Source organism: Natator depressus, chromosome 9 (assembly GCF_965152275.1).
Source record: "Natator depressus isolate rNatDep1 chromosome 9, rNatDep2.hap1, whole genome shotgun sequence".
In the NCBI taxonomy this organism is placed as follows: domain Eukaryota; kingdom Metazoa; phylum Chordata; order Testudines; family Cheloniidae; genus Natator; species Natator depressus.
The window spans coordinates 4251896-4277878 of record NC_134242.1 but is presented as its reverse complement, the minus strand read 5'-3'; the positions used below and the strand labels follow the sequence as shown (position 1 = coordinate 4277878).

At 44.1% G+C, this 25983-nt stretch overlaps 1 protein-coding gene across 7 annotated transcripts in view; it reads left to right on the top strand.

Moving 5' to 3' along the window:
• The window catches only part of LPP (LIM domain containing preferred translocation partner in lipoma), a 423204-nt gene extending 418604 nt beyond the window's left edge, over window positions 1-4600 (top strand). For all 7 annotated transcript variants that reach the window (XM_074963360.1, XM_074963357.1, XM_074963361.1 and 4 more), the window contains 2 exons: window positions 1702-1822; window positions 3189-4600. In XM_074963360.1, the coding sequence (XP_074819461.1) occupies window positions 1702-1822; window positions 3189-3317 (250 nt within the window). In that variant the 3' untranslated portion in view covers window positions 3318-4600. The remainder of the gene's footprint in view (window positions 1-1701; window positions 1823-3188) is intronic.
• Window positions 4601-25983: the final 21383 nt, after the last annotated feature.

Below are 25983 nucleotides of genomic sequence, written 5' to 3'. Positions count from 1 at the left end.
GTAGGGGCAGCCAGGGGGTTCGCATGCTGCCCCCACCCCAAGTGTCGCCCCTGCAGCTCACATTGGCTGGGAACCGCAGCCAATGGGAGCTGCAGGGGCGGTGCCTGCAAACAGAGCAGCATGCAGAGCCGCCTGGCCGCGCCTCCACATAGGAGCCGGAGGTGGCACATGCTGCTGTTTCTGGGAGCTGCTTGAGGTAAGCGCCGCCTGGAAGGAGAGAAAAACAAAAAATTGTGTTTGTTTTTCACTTTGTGGTCAAAAAGAAAATCAGTGAAAGTTTTTTAAAAAAGAATTCCAACCAGATCTATTGGCCGTTTGGAACTGCTATTGGGGTTCTTATCCTGAAAGGTGAGGAGCAAATAGAGAACGTGAAATCCACCTGCAAGACGTGATTGGCTAGATGCTGCCCTAGGAAACACATACAGCTTCCACTGAATTCAATGGGAGTCATTTCTAAGTCTCTCGATGGAAAAAATGGCCCATGCTTTTTGCCTCTGGTGACCTAGATAGAGAAACATTCAAGCATTTTTAAGCAGCACATTGTAGCTGAATTGCACAAGAAAGTGCCGGAATCCCCACATTATTAACTGTCATTACAGCTACGGTCATATCATGATCCATTTAAATTCACTTTGGGAGCAATCAGCAAAGGTGCTGTTTAATTCATGTCTGCGAAGCTGCAATCTAACAAAACGCCTTGCATCTGCTGCCAGCGAAATGAATGCTTTTTTTTACTCCTACTACAGCTAAGATGTTTTTTAATTGAGTTAATTCTAGGGTGGTTTGTCTAAAAGGCTGGGTGGCAGAGTCACTGTTTCCTAGATATTTTACAAGAGAAGAATCTTTGATCTCTTCATATTCTTGCACTTGCCATAAGGTTTGCCCATTGACCCTAATTCTAAGCTTCTTAGTTATTAGCCAGTTTATGTTCTGAGGGATAGGTTTTCAGAAGGGCGGCTTTCTATAGTGTGGGGAGAATTTGCATTCACAGCATTTGCACCTGTATTTTTGCACACACACAGTGAATAACTGTGGGAGCAAGGCTAAGTGTTTTTACCTGTGACTGCCAGATTGTGGATGCAAATCAAGTAGTTGAGCGATATAACCAGTCAGATATGCTCTAGCAGTTCTCTTTGCAGTGCACAGATTGAGCCCAGCTAAAACTAACATCCTGTGGGTGTAGTGGAAGCCAGATGCTTGGGGATTTTAAAACAAGACTGGATAAAACCGAAGGAAATTATACTGCAGAGAACAATCCTGCAGTGGCAGGATCTAAGGCTGCATCCTACTTGGTCCATCTCTAGTTTCTAGTGTATTGATATTTTTCAGTAGAGACAGGTGGGACAAATCCTGCTAACTTCATTCATAAGAGGAATTCCACTGATTTAAATGGCGTTCTATTAGGCATATGAAACTAGCTCACTCTGGGGCTTGCACTTGGATACCGCAATGATGAGCAACATCATCGAGAGATTGTTTAATAAGTGATTAAGACAAGCAGAATATGATTCTCAGGCTTCCGCTATTGTTCTGTAGGAACTCATAAGCATCCCTTAATGTGTCCTCTTCAAGGAGGCAACTCTGCTTGCAGATATGTGTGTTTTGCCACAGTTCACTGTAGGGTTCTAAGTTTCTAATGTAGCATACAAAGAACATGGCTGTGCACTTGGCATTTGACTGGAACCATCTTTGCTTTTCAAGGAAATTTGCACCGCGCTGTTCCGTGTGTAAAGAGCCCATTATGCCTGCCCCGGGTCAAGAGGAGACCATACGCATTGTGGCATTAGATCGTGACTTCCATGTCCAATGCTACCGGTGTGAGGTCAGTATTCCCACTACTGGCAAGGGAAGAAAGCAAAGATTGGGTTCACTGTATTGACAGAAATGACCTTCTGTTACATAAATAACAAGCACGTTCCTGTTATCATACTGGTTCTACATTAAACTTTACTTCGTTGACTTCAGCAGAAGTGACTTCTCATTTTACACACAGACGGTGCAAACGATAGGAGAATCAGGCCTTCTGTTTATACGGGCTTCATTGTGTTAGCAAGAGACTACAACTCAATAATTAGAGCTGAATATTTGAGAAGATAGTAGTTTGTTACCTGGACACACATGTTGCTCCTATTTTGTTTTATTAAAATCAACTCTAATGCATGTTGCAATGTAAGCAAGATTGTATGAGTAGGTTAAAAAAAGAAGTTAATAATTAGCTGGAAAATTTAATTGGCACATAAACATTCTCATTCATGAATGGCCCTTGCTGTGCTATGTTCTGGTACATATGATTTTGATAAGAATCTGAAACCGAGGAAAAATCACCTCGGTACATGTAGCATATTGAACCTCCAAGAATTCTGCAATACAGCTGTTCCCCCGGGATAAACTCCAGCCAGATGTTGGGACAAGAAGTGAGTCCCAATAATAGTGCTGATCACAGTCCTGGCTCGGGTGCCGGACTGAGACTCGAGGGGTCTGAGTTCGGTTTGTGGCTCTGCCATTACCTTCCTGCGTGAGCTTAGGGCAGTCACTTAATCACCATGAGCCTTGGCTTTCCATTTACAAAAGACCGATTGTGATGATGACATTCTGTCCTTTCTTCCACCCTTTATCTTGTGTATTTAGATTACAAGCTCTTTGGGGCAGAGACGGTCTCTTACTATAGGTCTGTAAAGCCCCCAGCACAATGGGCCCCCCAATCTCGGTTGTGGCCTTTTGGTGCTAACGTAATAATGACCACAGCGGTGAAGGCGTGCTGCAAGGACATCACTCTGGTGTCACCGCTGTGGTGTCTTCCATGGCTTTCTGGAGTTCTCTCTTCCAAAGAGGGAGATATATGAGCAGCAAACTTGTTTTCAAGGCTCACTTCTTCTTTTTCCTTTTGGCATTAATAAACGTGAGCTTAAGTTTGACGTGTTCCACAATGCTAAAGACCTTTCCTTTCCCAGAGACGGGAAGGGAATAATCTCCTTTTATTTTAGAGAGCTTGGGAACCCATCTCCGCTGCAGCATTGTCTCTTATCAGGGAATGGTTCAGTATTGAAAGACATCCTAGAACTCACACGCTGACTTGGGCAGAATTCTGTTACCAGGGGATGTGAGTGTGTATTTCACTAATAGGTTCTTTGCCTAATTTCACTCTCATCTTATTTCTTCTTTTGGTCTTTATTCTGTTTATTGTCTAGGACTGTGGTGGCCTCCTGTCTGAAGGGGACAATCAGGGCTGTTACCCTCTGGATGGACACATCCTTTGCAAGACTTGCAACTCAGCTCGGATCCAGGCACTCACTGCTAAGGCCAGCACTGACCTTTGAGCGTCTACCACCACACTCCAATATTTGCCTGTTGGGGGAATTGCACAACCGTTCCATTTAGCATGACTCCTTTACCGCCTAGGACCTAAGTTTTTTATTGAAAAAGTAAAGCTGGAAGGCCTGGGGACAAGCGGACAGTTTCTAAGTTTTTCTCTATTTGAGTCACCTCTCCTAAGAAGCACATTAAAATTGAGATGATTGGGCTCGATTCTCCTCTTACTCTGGTGTGAGGGCCTGATCCTACTCCCATTGAAGTCAATGGGAAGCTCAATATCGGACATGATTCCATAATACTAGACTTACACCAGTGTAAAACCAGCATGTAAGTGTAAGACCAGAATCAGAGTAATTGTTATCACAGGACAAACTATACAAACATTGGCCATGAGACACTGGGCCTTTACATAGGTATCGTTTTAAATCATAGGGACACAGATTTGTCTTAAATCATAGGGGCCATATCTTTTTCTTATCCCCTCGCTTGTCTCCATTCCCTTCCAGTTTCATAACTTTTTCTTCTTTATAATAATATATTTCGCTGTTGCATAAATTTATTCAGTAAGGATGCTTCCAACTCTCAGATGCTTAGGCATTTATGTATGAGCCATCACTGAAAGTTGTGAGCCTGCACACACACGCACACGCACGTACATACATACATATATCCTTTTGATACACTAGAAATATAAAGTCACTGAGAAGTTATGTTAATTATTGTTGGGGCTGGAAAGGGTTAAAAAGAAATTCAAAATGGCTTCAAAGAAAATGACTAATGCTAGCCACCACAAGCATGCTCAAAAGGATCTTAGGCTACCCGGGGCCAATGCAGTTGGACAGTTACGTAGCAACCAGTGGGCACTGCTTGTTTCCAAACAAGTACTTTAGCAATGGAATCTTGCTTCCACTGACATCAAAGGAAAGACTCCCATTGGATTGAATTCTACCTTGAGACAGGCTCAGGCATTCTGGGATGATGGTAACATACCAGAGCTGGAGTTACAGTACAAGCTATGAGAATTGTTTAATATTTCAGCATTTAGGGCTTTCCAAATACCTGACATTTCAGGAACAGGAATGATTCATTTTTCATCTCAAGTTGTAAATAGCTGTAATTTACCCCCCCCAAAAGGGGGGGGGGGGAACAGACATCTTTTCTCCTACAGTTTCATCACACAATTTTTTCTGTGTGGAGAAATGTCATTGCAAAGGAATGATTGGGGGATGTCACAGTTCCAGGAAAAAAGGGATGTATTGATGCACTCTTCAGAGAGTTAAAAATTTGCACCAAGGTTAATAAAAACCTATGCGCTCGCAAAATGGGTTTGTTGTTGGGGGGGGGGGGGGGGAGTTGTGTTTTTTTTTGTTAATTAAAAAATACATTATAAATCCACAACTCATTTTGTACAGCTATAATATTCTTATTCATGAAACCCATAATAACTAAGGTGCAAATTACATGGGAAAGGAGCAATTTTCATATCACTGCATTGACATTAATATCTTATTTGCAGATGTAATCAAAGAAAATAACTTTAGCTGCACTTAACAAATTAAGAGCCAGAACTGAAGCATTTCAGGGCTTATTGACCCTATTAATAACAAACTTACAGTTTTGAAGAGTAACCTTTGTGCATTTTGGTCTCTCTCACAATAATAAAGAGTAAAATGCGGCACTTTCCCCTTCAGTCTCTAACAAGAGCTCAATAAAATTACATCACCCAAAACTGAAAAGAAAAATGAATGAAATGAAATGAGATGGGTTAGATCCAAGCGAAGAATTAAAGAAGATGGAAAATTGACTCTTATTGTAACTCCTGAAAATGGTATGTCCCCTCCCAGCTCAGCATTTCGGTTGCCCTTTATGGCAAAGTCCTATTGAATGTAACAGTGAATAATAACATTTCTCTAGTTGTTTTTTAAACCATCCTATAGAGAATTTAATAGAGAATTTAGGATCTGTCCCCCGACACTCTCACCAACTTTTTACTGGGCTAACTCCATTGACTTCAGTGAAATTAACCTGGATTTGCACCACATCAAAATGAGGTCATTTTTGTAGAAATCAGTAGGATGACTGATCAGTCCCATAGAAAGTATATCGTTCTCCATTAAATCCTGCAGGACTTTGTTATTAGGGCAATGACTATTTAGCAGCATCTCCCCATCATATTGGAGTTTGGCCCCAGCCTTCAATAATTTCAGCATTTTCCCACAGTAGATTAGATAGATATGTTCTAATTTATTTCATGCAAAAAGTTAAATGCTGGGTAATTTTTTTTAAATAAGGACATGACTGCTAGTAGGTTCCATTTGTTCTACTGGTCATTAGCCCTGGCACCTAAGGTAATTTTGAGCTTGCTAGCATTACATACAGAAGATAGTTAAACACTTGTCTGAACGGAATCTGCCAAAGCATGGAAGTTCAGAGTGCAGGTCACTTTATCACACATCGTGCCTTAGAACTGGGTTTCTTGGCATCTTCTCTCCAAAGCACACTGGGAATATGATGTGTACAACAGACCCTGGCACTGATGTAACAACTAAAGCTCTGAACTTCTGTGTCCTTGTAGGTTTAAGTCAGTCTCTCTATCGCACTGAGTGCCATATTAGAAAGTGGTGAGAATTAGCTACTGTAATTAGGAAAAGGGAATGTGGTCTAGCGATTAGAGGAGGGAGACCAGAAGTCTGGATCCCTAGGTTCTTTCAGTGCCCCGACCACAGACTCACTGTGCAATTTTGAGCAAGTCACTTAACCTCTGTGTCTACCCCGCTTCACAACAGAGCTTGGTAATTTTTACTAACTTCCCAGGGAAGTGAAGTGACGAAATTAAGTAATTTTAGCTTGGCCAACGCTGCATAAGTTCAAATCCAGATCCTCCTTTTCAGAAGAAGTTTGGTTGGGTTTGTGGTTTTGGAGCAGCCCATTCCAGGACCAAAAGCTAGACAAGAGGTCTAGATCTGAACTTCCATTTTTAGGGTGTTCTATGGATTTGGTTGGGGGGGGGGGCTCTTAGATCAATGTTTCTCAAGCATTTTGATCTCCTTGGATGGAAGGAGAAGGGAGAATGTTGTTCTCATTGTATGTACAGTAGCTAATTTTCAGGCTTGAAATATCGGAATAATACTATTGTTTCAGTTTGTTTTTTTCCCCCTAAAATAACCAAAGCCAGTTGCCCATTGGAGTGAGTGAATAAGTGCCTGGAGTATTTTCTAAAAAATGTGTTCGTATGTAGTGCCTAAACTGATATAAGCATATTTTGGAAGATACACACTCACACTCACACGCACACACAGTCTCTGTCATGACCCATCTGCCTGTCAAATTTTCAGCCCCGATACTCGAGGGTTTAAAGTGGAAGTGCTGATGGATCTTTAATCATGACATTGCCCTAAAGCACCAACAAAATATTGCTTAGCCACAATCTTTATCATGTATTTATTACATATCCTCATTTATCTATTCCAAAGAAGAACCCTTTTTTTTTACCAAAGAGACCTTGTTCTTTTAAGGTACACTTCTGAAGTCACGATAAATACTCACGTTGTTTGCTGACGCATTGACATTCAGCAATTTTCCTTTGACAAGGAATGTGAAGATCACCTAGACCTTTCTATTTCAATCTGCCAATTTTTTGCTGGTAGTTCTTTGGCTTTTCTAGCATTTGTGTGGAATCAGGGCTTGATCCTGTGTTTCAGGTCACCTCGTTGGGAGTTTGGGGTTCAGGAACAAGCCCTTGTTTAAGCCTTGGTTCTGGAAAGTATTTAAACATGTACTTAATATTCAGCACATGCTTAAATCCATTCCTCAATGGGACATAAACAGATGCTTGAATTTACTACATCAGATTTGGTTGCCTTGGTTACAGCCAAATCCCTAGTGACATCATCAAAGTTAATGATCGTATTTTGTTAATGTAATTTGCTTTATTGACATTTATTGTTTTATTTTAATTGTTGCCTGAATGTTGCCTTTTAAAGCAGAAGACAACATCACAGCTTTAGATAATGCACCTTTCATTATGATTTTTTTAAAATAATTGGTAGATTTTTATCACAGCTGCAAAACACTTGGGGAATGACTTAGTCCTAGAGACATGGGGGAAGTGAAACGTGTGCCAGGGTGAGCTCTACACACGTACATCAGACCCTTTGGGCAGACGCAGGAATTAAGTGTGACATAGGCCTTGGGTTAGCTCATTATCCGGGGGTGAATTACACACCCTACAAGCATAAAAGAGTTCTCGATATAGATATTGTGTGTGGAGACCGGTGCACACAATCACCAATTAAATCCAGTCTAGTAACACATATTTTGTGCCCTAAGCCTCCAACCCAGAAAATCCCATCATCAAGATCCATGGGGGAGGGAGGGAAAGAGAGGGAAATCTTGTCACTGCTTTACTCCAGTTTAGAACATAAAATTCTGTGATTCCCCTTTTTTTGTCTAGAAACTGAACAGCTCAAAGGGGGTTTTTTTGGTTTTCTACTTGCCTTTTATTAATGTCTGGTTCCTGTGTTTGATTCTGTGGGCTGATTTGATATTAGTTCATCAAGTAGTGCTGATCACGCTTTATATAGATATCAACACTATAAATCAGGGTTGACGCATAAGGATGTGTGCTGTGGATTTGGGTGGTGAAATTCTACATGGGAAACACTAGTTGCATCTTGATATTTGTTTGAGGATCTACTGCAAAGAGATGGAGAGGGCTACCTAAGGCCACATAGAAGTTAGTAAAGCGTGAATTGATATAAGGACTCTGAGAGCATTACTTCTGTTAAAGCTGGTCAAAATGTTTTACACTAAATTTCTATTTTGTTGAAAAATTGACCTTTTTTCTTCAATACTTTTTGGGGAAAATTGTCTATTTTCTGTTCTCACAATATCTTTCACAACAGTTGTTATTAATAGTTTAATCAACATGTTGTTGACATTTTTATCCTCATAGTTTTTGAAATGGGTCTCAGTTTTTCATTTACCAAAAATGAAGTTTTCTTACTCAAAACCATTTTTAATAAGCAAAAGTTTTCGGTAACGATTTCAAAAACTGTATGGTAAAAAAATCCTGTAAAAATGTCACAAAAATGTTTGTGGAAAATGGATCCGTTCTGGACGTTATGAAACAAGCACATATTTTGAAATTTTTCACAAAGTCTTTCTTGTTTTCTGATTCGTTCTACTTCCTGTGCAGACACCATTTTCCTAGTTACTAAAAATCCAAATAATGTGACTTTTCTGGGAATAACAGTGTTACTTCTGTTGGACTCAGTTTTTGTCTTCTCCCTTCAAACCAAGCCCAGGCTGGTTAGGAAGATGATGACAGTGTCAGTTGTCCTTTGTTTCAAGTACTGAAGGTTGTGGGTAGATTATGCTCACCAAGATAAACTCTGGTTGAACCTCACACCCTAGCACCATTTCTTTGGGCTTGGGAAAGGCTGTTTTCCATATACATTTCCAGAAAGATTGCTGTTCCTCTTCGGCATTTCAAGTTTGCAGTTGAAACAGTTGGTTGGCTGTCTTGATGCTAGAGCCCTTGTGCATTGTAAATGAAATGTGACTGGCAATACTGCACCTCCCCTTAAGCCATCTGTGAATCAATCCAACTCCATTGGGGAGTCCATAGTAATCTAGGGTTCGTGGTGAACACAGAAGTTCTCAGCTTTGTTTTTGGAGACACTAACTATTGAAAACTCAGTAGAACAGTTTGGAACTACATATATAAAAATAATATACACATTTTAGATTGTCCTGAGACTATGACTAATTAAAGGTACAGGCAAGAGTAGGTAACCAGTGCAGTTTTCGTTATACTTGTCCTGTCTTCATTTCTGTGCTGCTGCGTTCTCAATCTTTTTGGCATTAAACCATGTATAACCGACCGCCCCATTGATTTTTTTCAGCTATGCTAACAGGGCTAATCTGAAATGTTCTTTTTGTTGTTTGTGTGTCTTCCTGATTATTCCTAAATCTAAAAAAAAAAAAGCCCAAACCCAAAATGGTGATATCCTCTTTACATTTTCCAGTCTTTAGAGTCCAGTCCTGGGAATCAGAACTCCTGGGTTCTGTTTGCATCTCTACCTCTTTCTCCCTTTGTCACCTGAGACAAGTCACGTAGCCTGTTTCTCTCTCTGCCCCAGTTTATACATCTCTGTAATGGGGACGATATATTACCTACCTCACAGGGGTGTTGTGAGAGTTACTTAAAAAATGTAAAACTTTTTGAGCTCTTTAATCAAAGTAGCTATGTGCATCCATAGCATTAGTGGCAGGAGTGCCATGCATATGCCTGCCACATGAGAATAAAAGGAAATGATTATAATTGTTGCTTTTAAAATGATTGTCAAATTGTGCCTTAAATTTTCAGTCAGATCTAACCATGTAATTTAGAGCAATAATTCCAGGCCTTATGTTGGTGAATCCAATCAGTGATTTGTTTGAAAGGCTAGATTTTTTTAATACTTTTTCCAGAAAATGAGGTTATTGAGGGGTTGTCTTCTTTTATTCTTTCTCCTCCAATTTTATTTTGGCATGAAAGGGGCAGCCAAAATGCACATTTGTCTTGTATTTAGCATTTTCATCTGTTTTGTGTTCTTTTAGGGAGATGCCACTCTGTCATTTTATGCATAATGACATCTCTTTAAATACATGCCAACCAATGAGATTGTTTTCCTAAAGTTAGCAGGCATTTTTTTTAATCAACCAAATTTTGGGTTGTTCGGAAAGTGTTGCTGTTCTTTGCTACACACTCAGTCTAACTTTCACTGCAAAAATGAAATTATCGTCTTCCCATATCTTTGCTGTAGTTATAGCTTGACACAAGCGTTAAGGCAGATTATAAAGGGAAATACTCGGGGTAACCTAGTTCCATTTAGCAGCAAGAATCTTTTGTCAGCTGAAATCCTGTTGGTTTGGGTTTTTAAATGTCAAATTACAGACTTAGGGTTTCCTCAGGAGGAACAAAAATGGCACTTGATGTGCAGTAATTTGGTGGTTCCAGGCTGCAGTATTTTCCCTGCGAATCTAGGTGTCATTGTGTGTTAGGATCCTGCCTGCAGCCGACAGTACATTTGACCTATTATCCAGTCCATCTCTTTGCTCCTAAAAGGCTGCAGCACTGCAAAGCTGATGCAGCAGTTTTGGCTGCCTTCCCCCGCTCCCACTTGGGCCGTATTTACACAGTTTAACTGAGCTCTTCTTTCTGCTGAAGGTCAGATGCAAGCAATAGGAAACACTAAACTTTATAAAGAAGCAGAGCCGTTTAACCACCGTGCTCTGGACACAAACACGTCTCTAGGTGGTGCACCGTCTGCTTGGCTGCGAGAGGGCATCCTGAGAGTGCGTGTAACTGGTATAGTGTGCAGAGCCACAAGATATGCTGTTTTCCCGCAGCAATGCACTTACACTAGCTTTCCTCTCCCTTGCAAAACGTGAAACTTTCCCAACTAGGCTGTATATTTAGCCTGTATATTGCACAAAAGGCTGGCAGTTATTTTCCCGAGGATTCTTTCTGTAACCTCTGTGTGGCTATGTTGAAGAGCTTGGTTTTTCTTGACGAGATTAGATGTTGCATATTGATGTGAGCATTTCAAAGGCCCGTGGGGCTTTGGAACATATTAAGAACCTCTGAAGTTAATATTCACCATGTTTTAAATATTCAAAAGTAAAAAAAATCTGCATAAAATGACTCTCGGTACACATGGACTATATTGTTTCTTTTTTAAGCAAGCATTGGGGGCTTGTGGCTCGGCTGGGCTTGTTCTAAAGCTTTTTTCGTTCCCATTTAACAGAACCATTTGGAAATAAAGGGCCCCGGCTCTTATCCCATGCCAGTTCTAACCATAGTGCCTGTGATGGAGTGGCTCCTGATTTCCTCTGCGATTGAGTCCAGCGGGTGGGATTTTCACAAGATCCTAGGGAAGTTAGGAGCACCGAATTCCCACTGAATTCCAACCCCTTTGTTGTCCCCATCTTGACAATGTGGCATGTAGGGCCTGAATCGGACCTCGCTTGCATCATAGTCCGTGTCCAAAGAGCCTGCCCTGCTCATCAGGGTATCCAATGAATCAGGAGTAACTCCAGTGTGGAGGCACTGCTGTGAAACTGGCATGAGAGGAAACTCAAGCCTGTGGCTTTTATATGTTAATGCTGCCGTCAGCAGGGACAGGGCAAACACATTCTGTTCCAGGATGTTGGGACAAAGCTCCCTTCAGTTCACCCTTAAATACGCCAGAGGAGATCTTGCTTCACTCAAACGTCCCTCTTCTGCTGGATTGCAAGGGGCAAGATGAAAGCTGTCAGCAGAAATGTTTCCAGGGAAGCCCTGTTTCCCATCTCTATAGGAAAACTGCCGGCCGCTTTAGGTGAGGGTCAGGTAGAGCCTGCAAACACTTAGCCATTCCACTGTGCTGTTAGTTATTCCAGTCTGCCTTCCCCTCGAGTGCACACCGGGCATATCCCAGGAGCACAGCAGGTCTTTGGACACATGCTACATGCAGCATCAGGGTTCTCATGTTGGCCCTTTTTTGAGTAGATTGGAACTAACAGGGTTCTGCATAAATTTGCTATCGTGCTGAAGGAATTACTCTAAAAGCTTATGGGGCAGATTCCCTCACTGGTGTAAATATGGTAGTTTGCATATATGCAATATGCAATCACATGTAAATATGGTAGTTTACACCAGTGGGGAATCTGACCCAGAGGACGTTATTCTCTATGAAACTCTATCAACTGATTTGTTTGAACCATTCTATAGAAATTGATAGCAGGGATAGAATCCTTTAATCACTTCCCTAGGTGGCTTCCAAAAAAACCAATAGAAACATTGTAATTTTTTTAATTAAATTCTTGAGGACCTCTCCATAAGGGCTGTGGCTTATGAAAACATGAGACTTCACCCAGATTGCGCTTTATTGATATTCAAGCTTGTGTTAGATGAAGTTGATAGTTAATCGAGTAGTAGCAATAGAATCATAGAAATAAGAAGAGGGTTTGATGATTTTCCCACGCCTAGTGCCAATGTAGATTTTTCTAGCCTGAGATGAGAGTCTGACCCAGAGCATAATGGTTCAAAAAATTCACTCTATTTATTTTTATTCTTTTGAAATAATTTTTCTTTATCAGCAATTTAATCTTCCAGGACCTGATCCTGCAGCCTTTACTCACATGAGTAGTTCCACTGACTTTGGTGGTGATATTTGTGTAAGAGTGACAGGATTGGGCCCCACTACAGAATCTAGGAAAGTGATTGCAGAAATATTCTATTTCACTTGCATTAATCACACCAGGACATTTCCACCAAGAGCTCTCTATTTAATAAGTAGCAGGGCCTGTAATTGCAGTCTGAGTTCTGATCTTATCAGCAGATGTTATGACTTTCTAGGCATTGCAACTCTATTCAGATTCATATGTTTGCCTCTGTTTAAACTTGGATTGATCAGAAAGAAGGAACAGCAAGCGTTGTGTTACCCATGGAGATGCAGTGACTATAGATAAAGGAGTTATCTTCCTCCTATGTCTGCAGGATTTGAAGCTTGGAACGGAGCACACACATAACAGAGGAAAGCTTTACCTACCATGCATAGGGGCTGTCGACAGTATGCCCGCTATATGTTTCAAACTCTTGGAATGTTTGTAGGAATGGAAATTTGAATCTTTTCAGGTCTCAGCTAGTGTACTTTCCAGTGAGGGAGTTTACATACCATCATTTCTCTGATGGCAGCAGCTTCTGTCGGATCTGAACCTTCATTTTGTTTTTCAATTAAATGTCTAGCTCATATGGTTGCAAAGAGATCCTTCCAAATATGGTCTCAAGAGGAGGCTGTCTTCCTGAGTCATGCGGGCAAGTTGAAATCGAAGTCCTGATTCCGTTCGGAAAAATCAGGAGTAACTTTGATGGAGTTGTAGCAGTGTAAAAGTGGTGTGAGATCAGGATCGGTATCTCTGAGAGTTTTGAACTCCCATGCCCCCATTCGTCTCAATAGGATGTTAACCCAGAAACCTAATGATGACCAAGTGGATGCTGACATAGTTGCAAAATTCGCTGCTGATCATTTTGGCAAAAAACACCCAGCTCTTCAGGAACTGGACTAGAGTTTGGAAATGGGGGTGGAACTAAATAAGAATGAACCCTGTTTTTTTTCTGTTATGTCATAGCCTAGCTGTGTTTGCTCAGTAGGGATAAAAAGTACTGTACAAGCATAAGAATCTATGCAAAAACAAAAAAAAAGCAACCAAACCAGGATATTTTAATGCATGTAGAACGAATGGTATGCAAACCCTCCCTTTTCTCCTGCAAGCACTATTCTTTCTTTAATTTTTTTTTTCTGACTTTGCACAAAGAATTTTTGTAACACTACTTCTAAGAAAGTCGATACCTAAAAGGAGGAGGGGGAGGGGTCTTACTTTCAAACACTTGGGTTTTTCTGGCTTGGAAATTAATAATTTCTACACCTGACCCAATTTCTGCAGCTGCTAAAAAGAAAAGAGAAAGCTATTTAAATTTCTCATGGAGCCATTTATCTCTTAAAATATGCCAAAGCAATTTGAGGTGGGGGTGGAGACTTAACTATTTATCTCTGCAGCCTACATTCTTTTTCTCTTTATGTTTCTAACTGTCAGGGGACAAGAAGGCTAGGAAGCTATTCTTGGGCTGTATTATTAGTGCATTGTGTTGCCATTATGCAGGATGCCTGCGTTGCTTCACACAGTGGGATGTTATAATGGCCGTCTTCCCCACACTCTCTCTTTGGGGAGACACGGATTAAATCTGACCAGCTACTATTGTCAAGATTTTTTTTAAAAGTATTTTGAGAACAGGGCATAGCGAGGATTGAGTTCATACTTGCCGATTTCTTTGGACGAGTTTGCAGATGTGTCAGAGATCATACAAGAAGTATTGTGGGCTAGATTCCAGTGCAGTGGCTTTCAATCTTTTGTCATTTGCGGACCCCCCCCCAAAAAAAATTTTTGAATGGAGGTGCAGACCCCTTTGGAAATCTTAGACAAAGTCTGCAGACCCCCATGGGGTCCATGGATCACAGGTTGAAACCGCTGCTCTAGTGGATGGGGCAATATATATTGTGTGACTGCCGGAAAATCACTGCAACTCTGTGTGCCTGGGTTTATGCTCCCATATCTTCTCTGTTTAGATTGTAAATTCTTCAGTGCAGAGACTGCTGTTCACTGTGTCTGTACAGCGCCTAGTACAGCAGGGGCTACTGTAATCCAAATAACATAATCATCCACTTTGTATTATCTAACTAATTAAATTGAGCAATGCCAGTTTCCTGGTAATTTCCCCAAAGTAAGGATCAGCTTGTTTTAGGACCCCTCTGCCCCAGTTTGATTCTATGTTTTAAAAGGTCAGAGTGGTAAACAAAGTGCATAGGAACGGTTCCATGATTAAAAAATGCCAAGACTTAAACTTTCCCCTGAAGTGTTGGACGCCCCAACTCAACGATGTGCTGTCCACATGTGAAACTGGCCAAGAAGAGTGAAGTGCAAAACAAAACAAAAAAATACACGTGGCAGAAACTAAATGTTATAATTGGCCTGATTTTCACAGGTGCTGCTGCAGATCCCCCTAATTTCAACCCAGAGGAGCTTCATGTGTACAGCACTTCTGAAAAGCAGGCCCCCATGTACTTTTAAATTCCTTCATTATTGTGAATTGTATTTAGATCATGCATAGGGGCCAGCTGAGAACAGGGCCCCCAGTGTGCTGGGCATCATATAAACACAGAGTAATAGACAGTCCCTGCCATGAGAAGCAATAAGTTACAGTGTCATAGATTTCAAGGTATAGAAGGTACCATCAGATCAGTCTAGTTTCCTAGTCACAGATAGGGAATTTTCCAACTACGAATTGTAGGTGGGTGGTGCATTTTTGTTTGGGAAACAGGTCACGTTTCAAAGAGAAAGAAGGAAGGATGTTGTCTGTAGCTTTTTGAATTTTTCATTATTATTATTATTATTACTATTGTTTTAGTGGTTGTTGATCAAACCAAGAATGAACAAAATATCAACTGAAACATTCCATAAACTAGAGACAAAGTCAAATAACTCCTATTCGAATATTGTTTCACTTCAGCTGGAGTTTGTCCTGTTCTTTTTACATATGTGCAGCATAGACGTAGAAGATGGAGAAGACGATTAGCTAAATTAGTCCATCTCACACTCAGTGCACAATCCATTCCCTACAGTATATTTTCTAGCGCTTTTTCTGGTCAATTTTTTTTATTTTATTTCTATTTTTATGTAAGATCTTAGTAGCACAATGGTTTTTGCTAGAAACAGGGTTTTCTCCCTACTGCTAGCTATGGGAATACGTGCAATGATTAGGATTCGAGAGAAGACCGCCTTGCTGGTGCTAATATTCCTGAGGATGGCAAGATGGTATAAACTGTGATCGGTTTACTCTGAAACACGCAGTTGGAGGGTTTGGTTCATTGTTTAATATACTGAGTTTGTCCCCATGTAAAATGGTGGCAGTGTGGGGGGGTTTTGACAGATCTGGATTGGCAGATCTGGATTGTGCCTTCTCGACAGATCTGGATTGGCAGGAAACCCCTTCTGGTTTAGCATAGAGAGACGCATCCTGTGAAACAGACAGATCACAGAGCTATGTCTGTCCAATCAATGATATTTCTAATTTGCCTATTGCCATAGTAGCTAAGCATCTAAAGAGCACAAGCAACATGTTGCTTACTACTGTATATGTTGGGTTTTAGGAACATTCCCCGTATATTTTACTCTCTGTACAAAGTGCCTATTCTAAGAGCCACAACTTGTTCGACCTTATCCATGGGCGAAACAGGGAACTAATCAACGTGCAGAGCAACGATAAGAACGATCAAAATGATACCAAGTGGAAGCAAGACGGGAGTGTCAAAGATCAGCTCTTCATTAAAGTGAACCAAAGCAGCGGCTCGTCCCTTGTATGTCACCTTGTAGATCTCCCTTCTGGATAGTAATACGTTTCAAAGCTCCAGCATTGTTGACTCTCTGGTAGTGGTTAATTTAAGGGGTTCTACTTTGCCTACACGCCAAAGTTATGGGGGTTAGAGAGCCAGCAATGTGTAGGGAAACCTGCTGGAAAGTTTGCATGGTCAGTAAGATCTAAGAATATTAAGCACTTTGGGGGGATATGTTTGGGGATTTATTTATTTGATTGTAAGCTGCCTGTGTTTCATGTGTTCTTATTCCTTGCATAACACTGGAGGGTAAAATCCACAGATGCCAGAAGAGGCTCGGTGCTGTGGTGGGAGAATTCAAGATGCCCAGTGCCAGCTAAGCCACACCAGGTGCTCAGTGTGTTCTCACACTCAGTCCTGAAAATATCGCGAAGTGCCGTTTGATGGAGTGGTTCCCCCCACTGTGTACTGGGGAGGGAGTGCAGACCAAGACGATAACAGGGTTCAAAAAGGAACTAGATAAGTTCATGGAGTATAGGTCCATCAATGGGTATTATCCGGGATAGGCTGGGATGGTGCCCCTAGCCAGAAGCTGGGAATGGGCGACAGGGGACGGATCACTGTTCTGTTCATTCCCTCTGGGGCACCTGGCACTGGCCGCTGTCGGAAGACAGGATACGGCGCTAGCTGGACCAGTGGTCTGACCCAGTCTGGCCGTTCTTATGAGTAATGTTTGTCCAAAGAGACAGCAAAATGGAGGTTTGATGTGTTCTAACACCTAATGCTCTAGCACCCCCATCTCTTTTGCTGTCCCTCTGGAAATCGATGTGTGAAGGTAAAGGCATGTACGGAAGTGAGGCCTCACTGTGACCTCACCTGACCTGGTCCTACCCTGGGGTAACCCTCCAGACTTCCTGTGTAAGTGAGATCAGAATCAGTCCTGCTGTGTTTAGATGGGCAGGGTGTATAAGTCAGGACACAGCTCTGTGGGTAACATTGCTGAACTCTTCAGTGCCTCACAGCTCCCCAAATTGCCCTAGCCCTTGCGTTGTGGGTAATCCCACTGACTTTAATGGGGCAACTTGCCAGAGGAGGAATTTCAGAAGCAGGCCACTTGTTTATCCAAACAAGTCTGGGTCAGAGGTGGACTTGAATCCTCTCTGCACTAGTTTATCCATCTCCAAAGCACTTCTCCTACATCCTAACAACAAACGCCCCTGTGCCCCACATCGTGAGACCACCGGTGGCTCGGCTGCCGATGGGACACATGTTGTACTAGCTACCCAGACATACCATGCCTACAGTTCCAATGTCACTAACACCCTGCACACATACACAGCGCCTGGAGCTGGCCTCCTCTATGTGCTTCTAGCCACTCATACCAGAGATAAGCCCAGGAGACACATTTTGGATCAAAATCCAACTTTCTTCAGTCCCAGGGTGTTCATAGCTGGGGTTCTGTTTCAGCCCATTGTAGCAGAGAGGAACCAGCTTCACATGTTGGGTCCAGATCCAAATTTTCCAAGGGTTTCAGGAAGTGGGTTGGGTTGAGGCTGTAGCTGGAATATTGGTTCAGGTCTATCTCCGCTCAGAATAAACAGCGGAGGCTGGCTGGCTTTAATCGTAAGCAGGTGCCCCAGGGGGGTCCCAATCACAGTGGGTGCCATTCCAAAGAAAGGCCTCTTCTTGGCCAGATGCCATTTCTTAAGTCCCAGGACATTTTCCCAGAGCTTGCAGACCTCAATGGCTGTTGCACATTGCAAGGAGGAGTGCGCACCCAAGAATGTATTCACCCTACAGAGCTGCCGTGCTTCGGCCCAGCCCTGCTAACGGCAGTATTCTGCATCGGTGCCCTTCGGTGAAGTTAGCTCTTTGGCGTGAGGTCGTTTATAGTGAATTTCTATGCAAGGTGCGAGGTCTGTTACCGTTGGGAGAAGACTGTGACTTGTGGTGGTGGTTTTACATCCTCCGGACGTTCTGTGCGGGGCAGGTAGAGGTTGTTAGCAGTGAGGACAGCTCCTTGGCTTTAAATGTGGATCGCTAGCTTACTAACACCAGGCAGCAGAGAGGCGGGAGAGGAGATAGTGCCTGATCCAAAGAGGCGCCTCCTTGCTAGAAATGCCATGCCTTCAAATCCTAATGAAGTAATGCAAGTTGAGCTTTCAGGATTGGTGCCTTATTCCTCAGTGCCACTGGGTACCAGTGATTTACCATTTGCTGAGCACGACCACTACTTAGCATCTAATCAACTAGGGGCCTAATCTTGGTACCATTGAGAGCAGTGGGAGTTTTGCCATTGACTTCAGTGGAATCAGGATTGGAACTCTTCAAATCTGTAAAGAGCCAATCCTGCAGACTGCTAAGAGCACCTCCTGGGAGGTGCTGTGTGCCCTCAGCTTCCCTTGAAACTGATCACGCCTCATGTCTGCTTCACTGACTGTTTTCACAGGAATTTGAGAGCACTCAGGACACGCACTCAGCAACTAGCAAGACTAGCCTGTAAGGTGATATATGAAGTTTACTATCTGGTAACGTGTGTGCATGGATTAAAAATCGTTTATTCAAATGTATTCTGAGACCAGGTCCAGCATATACACAGTTTCTATATTTATAAATATAGAGAGAGATTTTTTTTTTTTGTTCTCAGCTAGTTACCTCTTCTGAACCGCAATTTTCAGAGCAACCGGCATATATTTTTCATTCAACACCTAAAATGACTTTTTACAGTAAGAAAATAAAAGCTGGTGTAAGCACGTGTTTTCTATATTTGTATTATGCTTTATCCAATTATATTGAGATTTATTTTCTTCTTTGCTGTGCTCTTTCGGTTGTTATCCTTATTTTATCAGTTATGCTTTTCTAATGTTTTGTAAGGAGAAAAAAATATGCAAAATTGCCAGATGCCTTTTTTCTTTGCAGAAGAAGAATCACAAATGCTTTGTATTACATTTTACCAATCCAATAAACTCCTTATAAATTTCATTTTTGTTTGCTAGCGTGTGAAATTTTTTTTCCAAGTCGAATGGTGTTTGCTTTCTCTCAGCCTCCCCCTGCAATTGTGTCTCGTTTCTCTTTCTCTCTGAGCCACATCCTTTCACTGTTAGCCTTCCCGAGCTGTTGGGAAAAGGTGCTCAAAACCAGTGTCTGCTAGAGCAAGGATGCTTGAAGGATGTTGGGAGAGAGACCACTCAACGCTTGTGTCGGCCATTACATGGACATTGTAAACCTGAGCCTTTGGTTTGGAGAGCACTCCATTCCTGAGCCCGGAGGTAATCGGCAGGTGCAGGCAGTGTGCGGTTTATAGGGAGGTAAGGCTAAGAACATAATGCCCTACCTACGAGTACTTTCCAGACTGAACTGTGATCTGATGCAATGGAGCCAAGCAGCCTGCTGCGGAGGGGAACACAAGGGCAGGGCTCATCCCATTCTGTGGGGGGAAGACACAAGTGTGGAATGTAAACCTCTTCATGGGATGCCTTCAGGATTGTCACTGACGTATGTCACTTGGGCTGTTCTCTGCTCAATATTGCCACGCCCAGATGCTCCGAAATCAGGAGGCAGGCCCCCAAAACTCATGAGAGCTTGGCATTCAAAATCCCGAGATGTAAAAAAACAAACAACTTTTGTTGTCTTAATTGACATCCAGGGTTTTCTCTCTCGTCATGAAAGCTACTGTAAAAAAAAAAAAAAAAAAAATCACAAAGATTCTCCTATAATCACATGAATCCAAAAGTTGGGGCTTAAAATCAAACCCCAACTATTGCAAGACACAATAGAATCGTGAGTTAGCAACGCTGCCTGCTGGACCCACCGTGGGAGGGACATACCGACCCTGCGCAAGAGCTAATTGCAGGAAAGCGAGGGAGGACATATCAGTCTGCCCTCCCCCCAAATTAATGATCCCTCTTTCCCTATTAAAGAGGGAGCTCTGAGAGCCGTGTGTGTTCATACCAATAGTGCCGTCCCTATGTGTGCATGGGAGGTGTGTTGAGAATCCTAGTGGGTTGGACATCACCCATGCAGAAATCCTAGTGGGTTGGACATCAGTTCATGCTCCGCGGCAGCTCCCCCAGCAGCCAGAGGGCTCTCCTGTTGGCAGAGGAGCGGGTGGCCGGCAGAATGCTAGTGAGTCGACCAGTAAGCAGGCAGCAAGTATGCCGAGGAGGGGACTGCAGGATGGTGGGAAGGAGGATAGCGCAGTTATGTAAGAGGGACTGGGGGTGAGGTCGAGCATGCAGTTTACCGAGAAGGCTGGGATTTCCAGAGGAATCCAGGGGAACGAGTCACCCAACTCGGTTAAAATACATCAGGATTTGGGCATCCAGCCCCCTTTGAACTCCTTCGGCTCCTTTGAAATCCAAGCCAAGGTTAAGAGATGCTCAGATGCGAGCGTAGAGCAGGCGGGGTATGGTGAGGGAAGGGCACTGTGAACATAAGCCAAGCGCAGGGCAGGAGGCAGGGGCCAACAGGCCTTGCCCTGCCTCTAAAGCGTCCTGTCAATATTTTATTAACACATTTAAGGCCAGAAGGGCCCATTATGGTCACCTAGTCTGACAACCTGGAGAGCACAGGCCAGAATCTCACCCAGTGATTCCTGCCTCAAGCCCAGAACTTCTGGTTGAGCTAAGCTTGTTTTTTTGAGAATGAGGCACCTTATCTTGATTTAACCACACCCGGGGATGGAGAATCTACCATGTAAGTCCCAATGGTATATAAATGGTGCATCCCACTTCTGGCCTGAGTTTGGCTAGGTTCCAGGTAACTGATCTTTTGATACCTTTTCCTGCTAGGTTAAGAGCCGCCCGCCGTCCCGTCAGACACCTCCTCCTGCATGCATGTAGACCGTGAGCAGCTCACCGCTGAACTTTCCCTGAGTTAAGCGAAAGAGGCAGAGCTGCTTGAGAAGGTTTTGCATTTCCAGTCTGCGGGTGTCTCAGCCATGGAAGGAGACGCCAGCGGCCCCCGCCTTCCCAGAAGGCTTTGTGAAGGGGGCAGCGTCTCCTTCTGGAAAAGGCAGGGCGTGACAGCTTGAAGGGCTTTAGCTTGGTAAATCTGGCATCCTTAGAAGCCGATTCCAAGTATCGTCTTGTGTTCCAGAGTGACTCAGCCCTGTGACTTCCTTTCTAGCGAGGTGCGTTTGTTCTGAACTCGGATGGAAAAGCTCCAGGGATCTGTTGTCTGCACGCACCTCGGGAGTGCCGTCGGGTGGGCGGCTTCTTGTCTTGCCGTTGTTCCCGGGTTGCGGTCGGGACACTCTGAAGGCAACGGCAGCACCGTTGGCATGGCTGAAACGCAGGTGCCGCAGGCTGGCTCTCATTGCTTTGCTCCAAGCACCCAAGTTCGAAACCGTTGATCTTCCCGTTTGCCGCCTCCCCGCCGTGGTTTGTCGAGTGACTTCTCCGCGTGGCGGAAGGCTGCATGGTTCTGAGCGCACTGAAGCGTGCTGTTTCAGTGGGACTCGACTGGCATGGCAAGCGCCATGAGTGGGTGGCCAAAGTACAAAGGACCAGGGCCTCTCTGGGTACCTCTAACCCTGTAGCAGCCTGCGGCAGAGAGCCACCCAGTGTGAGAGACAGACACAGGCTTGCCGGGCTCACACCAGTGCTCGAAAAACGGCCTTCCTAGGCTACAGAGCTGGAGGCATTTACACATCTACTGTTAGAGCGCTTAGCTGAGTCTTCCTAACCCAGGTGTATCCACCCGGGCTGGGAGGCTCCCTGCTGCGGGCCATCTAGGTGTATCCTCAGTGTTTGTCAGTGCCAGGTACAGCCTGCCTAGGACGTGGTGTGGTTGGGGATTTTAGCTTCTCTGTCCCTTTCTCATCACTATCCATTCCTGGCAGGTTGTTACGCAGGGCGACGCCATCTCTGCTCTCTTGCCTTTCTCCTAAAGTTTCACAGAGGGGAAAAGACCACCCATGGGAAAACAGATGTCAAGGAAGTTGGATAATAGCTTGACAGTGGAATTAGTAGTAGTACTATGGAAGTAGCACCTCGCGGCCCCCAAAAGAGGATCCGTGCCCCAATGAGTGTATGCATCCGATGAAGTGAGCTGTAGCTCACGAAAGCTTATGCTCAAATAAATTGGTTAGTCTCTAAGGTGCCACAAGTCCTCCTGTTCTTTTTTCATCTAGATTTGGAGCATCTCCCCTCTCCGTGGCTGGGTTTGGATTCAGCCTGGGGTGGTAGCAAATGGATCAGTCTGGGGGAAGCTTAGATGGCTGCTGCTGTTGCTTGCGGCTGTACAGCACCGAGCGCAGGGAGGTCTTGGTCTCTGGCTGGTGCTTCCAGATGCACTGGGAATACAGATAGGTAATAATGTGTTGTGGGGATAACGATAGGGCTTCACTGACAATGAATTCAAGTCAATTCTGCAGGAGCACAGAGTTTCTGCTATTGCTTCCAAGGCATTGACTGCCTCTCCAGGGCTGCATCTCTTTCCCCCCCTCCCCCCCCCGAGGAACTGATTGCAACGTCTGCAAGGCAAGTCAGCGTAAACGCCAACCGCTGCAGAGCAGAACAGACTGCACTTGTATCTCGGACTCTTGTCCATGGTGGACTGAAACTGCTGCCTTTCAATAGACATCTAAAAATGCTGCAAAATCATCACTATTTCAGCCACTAACACAGCGGGAACGCTCACGGCAAAGGAGTCTATGAGGCAATAAATGGATCTGGCAGCTGATTAAAGACAGACACTGAGGCATTTAATTACTGCGAAAGCCAATTATCACACGTGTGTCCTCTGCCACCCTGGACATTAGTGCTGCTGCACGACCTGGCAAAGGAACGGTAGTAAAGCCGGAGAGGAATAGATGTGCGTGTGAAATACGTGGCTTTCTAACCAGGTCAAAATGCTGCCATGCCCCATTCTCCGACTTCCCATTTGTGTCACTTGCAGATGAACACTGGTAGGTTCCAGGAAAGGTCTCATAGGCAAAAGTCCCACTGAAGTTTGGTTTGCCGGACATAAGTGGTGCACAGGCCTTGTGCTGGCCCACATTCCTAGCCTGTGCACAACGTGGTGAGCTCACACCCCAGTGACAGGGGCTGGAGAAAAACCAGTCGGGATTGAGGGGGGGGATGGTTTGAGTTTCCTCAATTTTTTTTTTACAGTCTTTTCATAAAAAAATCTTAAATCGCAGAGTATTTTGCATTATTTCTCAGCTAGACAATTAAAAAGGTGGGGGCTGATTTTGAGAGGGGGCTGAGCACTCACATCTCCCATTGAGTTAAGTGGTGCCCTCAACGCCTGTGAAAAATCAAGCCCTTGATGTCCAAATCGCCTCCTAACCTGGTTCTGTAGAAGTCACTTCTTCCCTTTAAAGGAGTTTCCTAGAGAAATTCTCTCTTAGAAAATCCTTGGCAAGGAAACTTAGCCAGTCTTGGCATGCAAACCTGCCTCACGCTGTCATTAGCAAGCCTCTGCTTTAAATGTTGATGAGCTCTTTGCTGCCAGTTAGCGATGGGAAACGCCGTCTGTGTGTTAAACCTGAGCTGGGAATTATGTCCAAATACCAAACTGTTTGTTATACTTACTGCCCACCTCCTTCTGCCTTGGGGGCGGAAACCTTCTTGAGAAGAATGACAAAAAAGGGAAGGAGGAGGATCCGGGAAACTACAGGCCAGTCAGCCTCACCTCAGTCCCTGAAAAAATCATGGAGCAGGTCTTCAAGGAATCAATTCTGAAGCACTTAGAGGAGAGGAAAGTGATCAGGAACAGTCAGCATGGATTCACCAAGGGCAAGTCATGCCTGACTAACCTAATTGCCTTCTATGACGAGATAACTGGCTCTGTGGATGAGGGGGAAGCAGTGGGCGGGTTATTCCTTGACTTTAGCAAAGCTTTTGATACGGTCTCCCACAGTATTCTTGCCAGCAAGTTAAAGAAGTATGGCCTGGATGAATGGACTATAAGGTGGATAGAAAGCTGGCTAGATTGTTGGGCTCAATGGGTAGTGATCAATGGCTCCATGTCTAGTTGGCAGCCGCTATCAAGCGGAGTGCCCCAAGGGTCGGTCCTGGGGCCGGTTTTGTTCAATATCTTCATTAATGATCTGGAGGATGGTGTGGATTGCACCCTCAGCAAGTTTGCAGATCACACTAAACTGGGAGGAGTGGTAGATACGCTGGAGGGTAGCGATAGGATACAGAGGGACCTAGACAAATTGGAGGATTGGGCCAAAAGGAATCTGATGAGGTTCAACAAGGACAAGTGCAGAGTCCTGCACTTAGGACGGAGGAATCCCATGCACCGCTACGGACTAGGGACTGAATGGCTAGGCAGCAGTTCTGCAGAAAAGGACCTAGGGGTTACAGTGGCCGAGAAGCTGGATACGAGTCAACAGTGTGCCCTTGTTGCCAAGAAGGCCAATGGCATTTTGGGATGTATAAGTAGGAGCATTGCCAGCAGATCGAAGAACGTGATCATTCCCCTCTATTTGACATTGGTGAGGCCTCATCTGGAGTACTGTGTCCAGTTTTGGGCCCCACACTACAAGAAGGATGTGAAATAATTGGAAAGCGTCCAGTGGAGGGCAACAAAACTGATTATGGGACTGGAACATATGACTTCTGAGGAGAGGCTGAGGGAACTGGGATTGCTTAGTCTGCGGAAGAGAAGAATGTGTGTGTGTGGGGGGGGGATTTGTTAGCTGCTTTCAACTACCTGAAAGGGGGTTCCACAGAGGATGGATCTAGACTATTCTCAGTGGTAGCAGATGACAGAACAAGGAGTAATGGTCTCAAGTTGCAGTGAGGGAGGTTTAGGTTGGATATTAGGAAAAACTTTTTCACTAGGAGGTTGGTGAAGCACTGGAATGGGTTACCTAGGGAGGTGGTGGAATCTCCTTCCTTTGAGGTTTTTAAGATCAGGCTTGACAAAGCCCTGGCTGGGATGATTTAGTTGGGGATTGGTCCTGCTTTGAGCAGGGGGTTGGACTAGATGACCTCCTGAGGTCCCTTCCAACCCTGATATTCTATGATTCTGTGATTCTAAGCTAGTCTGTCTCATTCAGGCCAGGCAGAGATGTGGTTAGAGAAATGCGTGAAGTCAGATAACCACAGACGCCTCCAGAGGTCTCTCTCTGCCACTGATGAGAAGCTAGGAACAGAGGAATGCCAAACTGGATCAGATCGGGGTCCATCTGGCCCATTGTCCTGTCCCTGACATGGGCCAGCACCAGTTGCTACACAGGTTGGTGGACTTGTCACAGTTGAGAGGAACTGCACCTGTATTCCCTCCCCATCGTCCAGGAAAGGCACCTGCTCTAGGCTCCTGGCTCTTCACCTGTCACTTCTCCTGGGTGCAAACCCACCACTGTCACCCTCCAGGGTTCTTCCAGGCTGCACAGCTCCCTGCCTACACTGCGATATCCCCAGCAAGCCAGACTGCCTAAACAGGCTAGCGTCTGTGCTTTGCTTTCCCCTCCGAGGCTATGAACAGCGTGGTTGCCCCGTCTCAAGTGATCCCACAGCTCTTTATAAGCAAGCACATTTATTCTTAAGGTGAGAGCCTTACAGAGAAAACATACACAAACAATAAAAGTCCCTATACGCCTGCCGAAAGATTCCCCCACCAGTCTTATGTGGCCTCAGTAGGCCAAAGACTTTCCAGCCCTTCCCACAAAGGGTTGGGGCCCCCCTTAGTCAGAAGGTCCTGTCTGTTAGCTGGGTCAGAAAGAAGGCCTTGAGACAGTTTAGAGTCAGGCTATTTATCCAAAAGTCTTCTCTTTGTCTGTTGGTCCCTGGAGAAT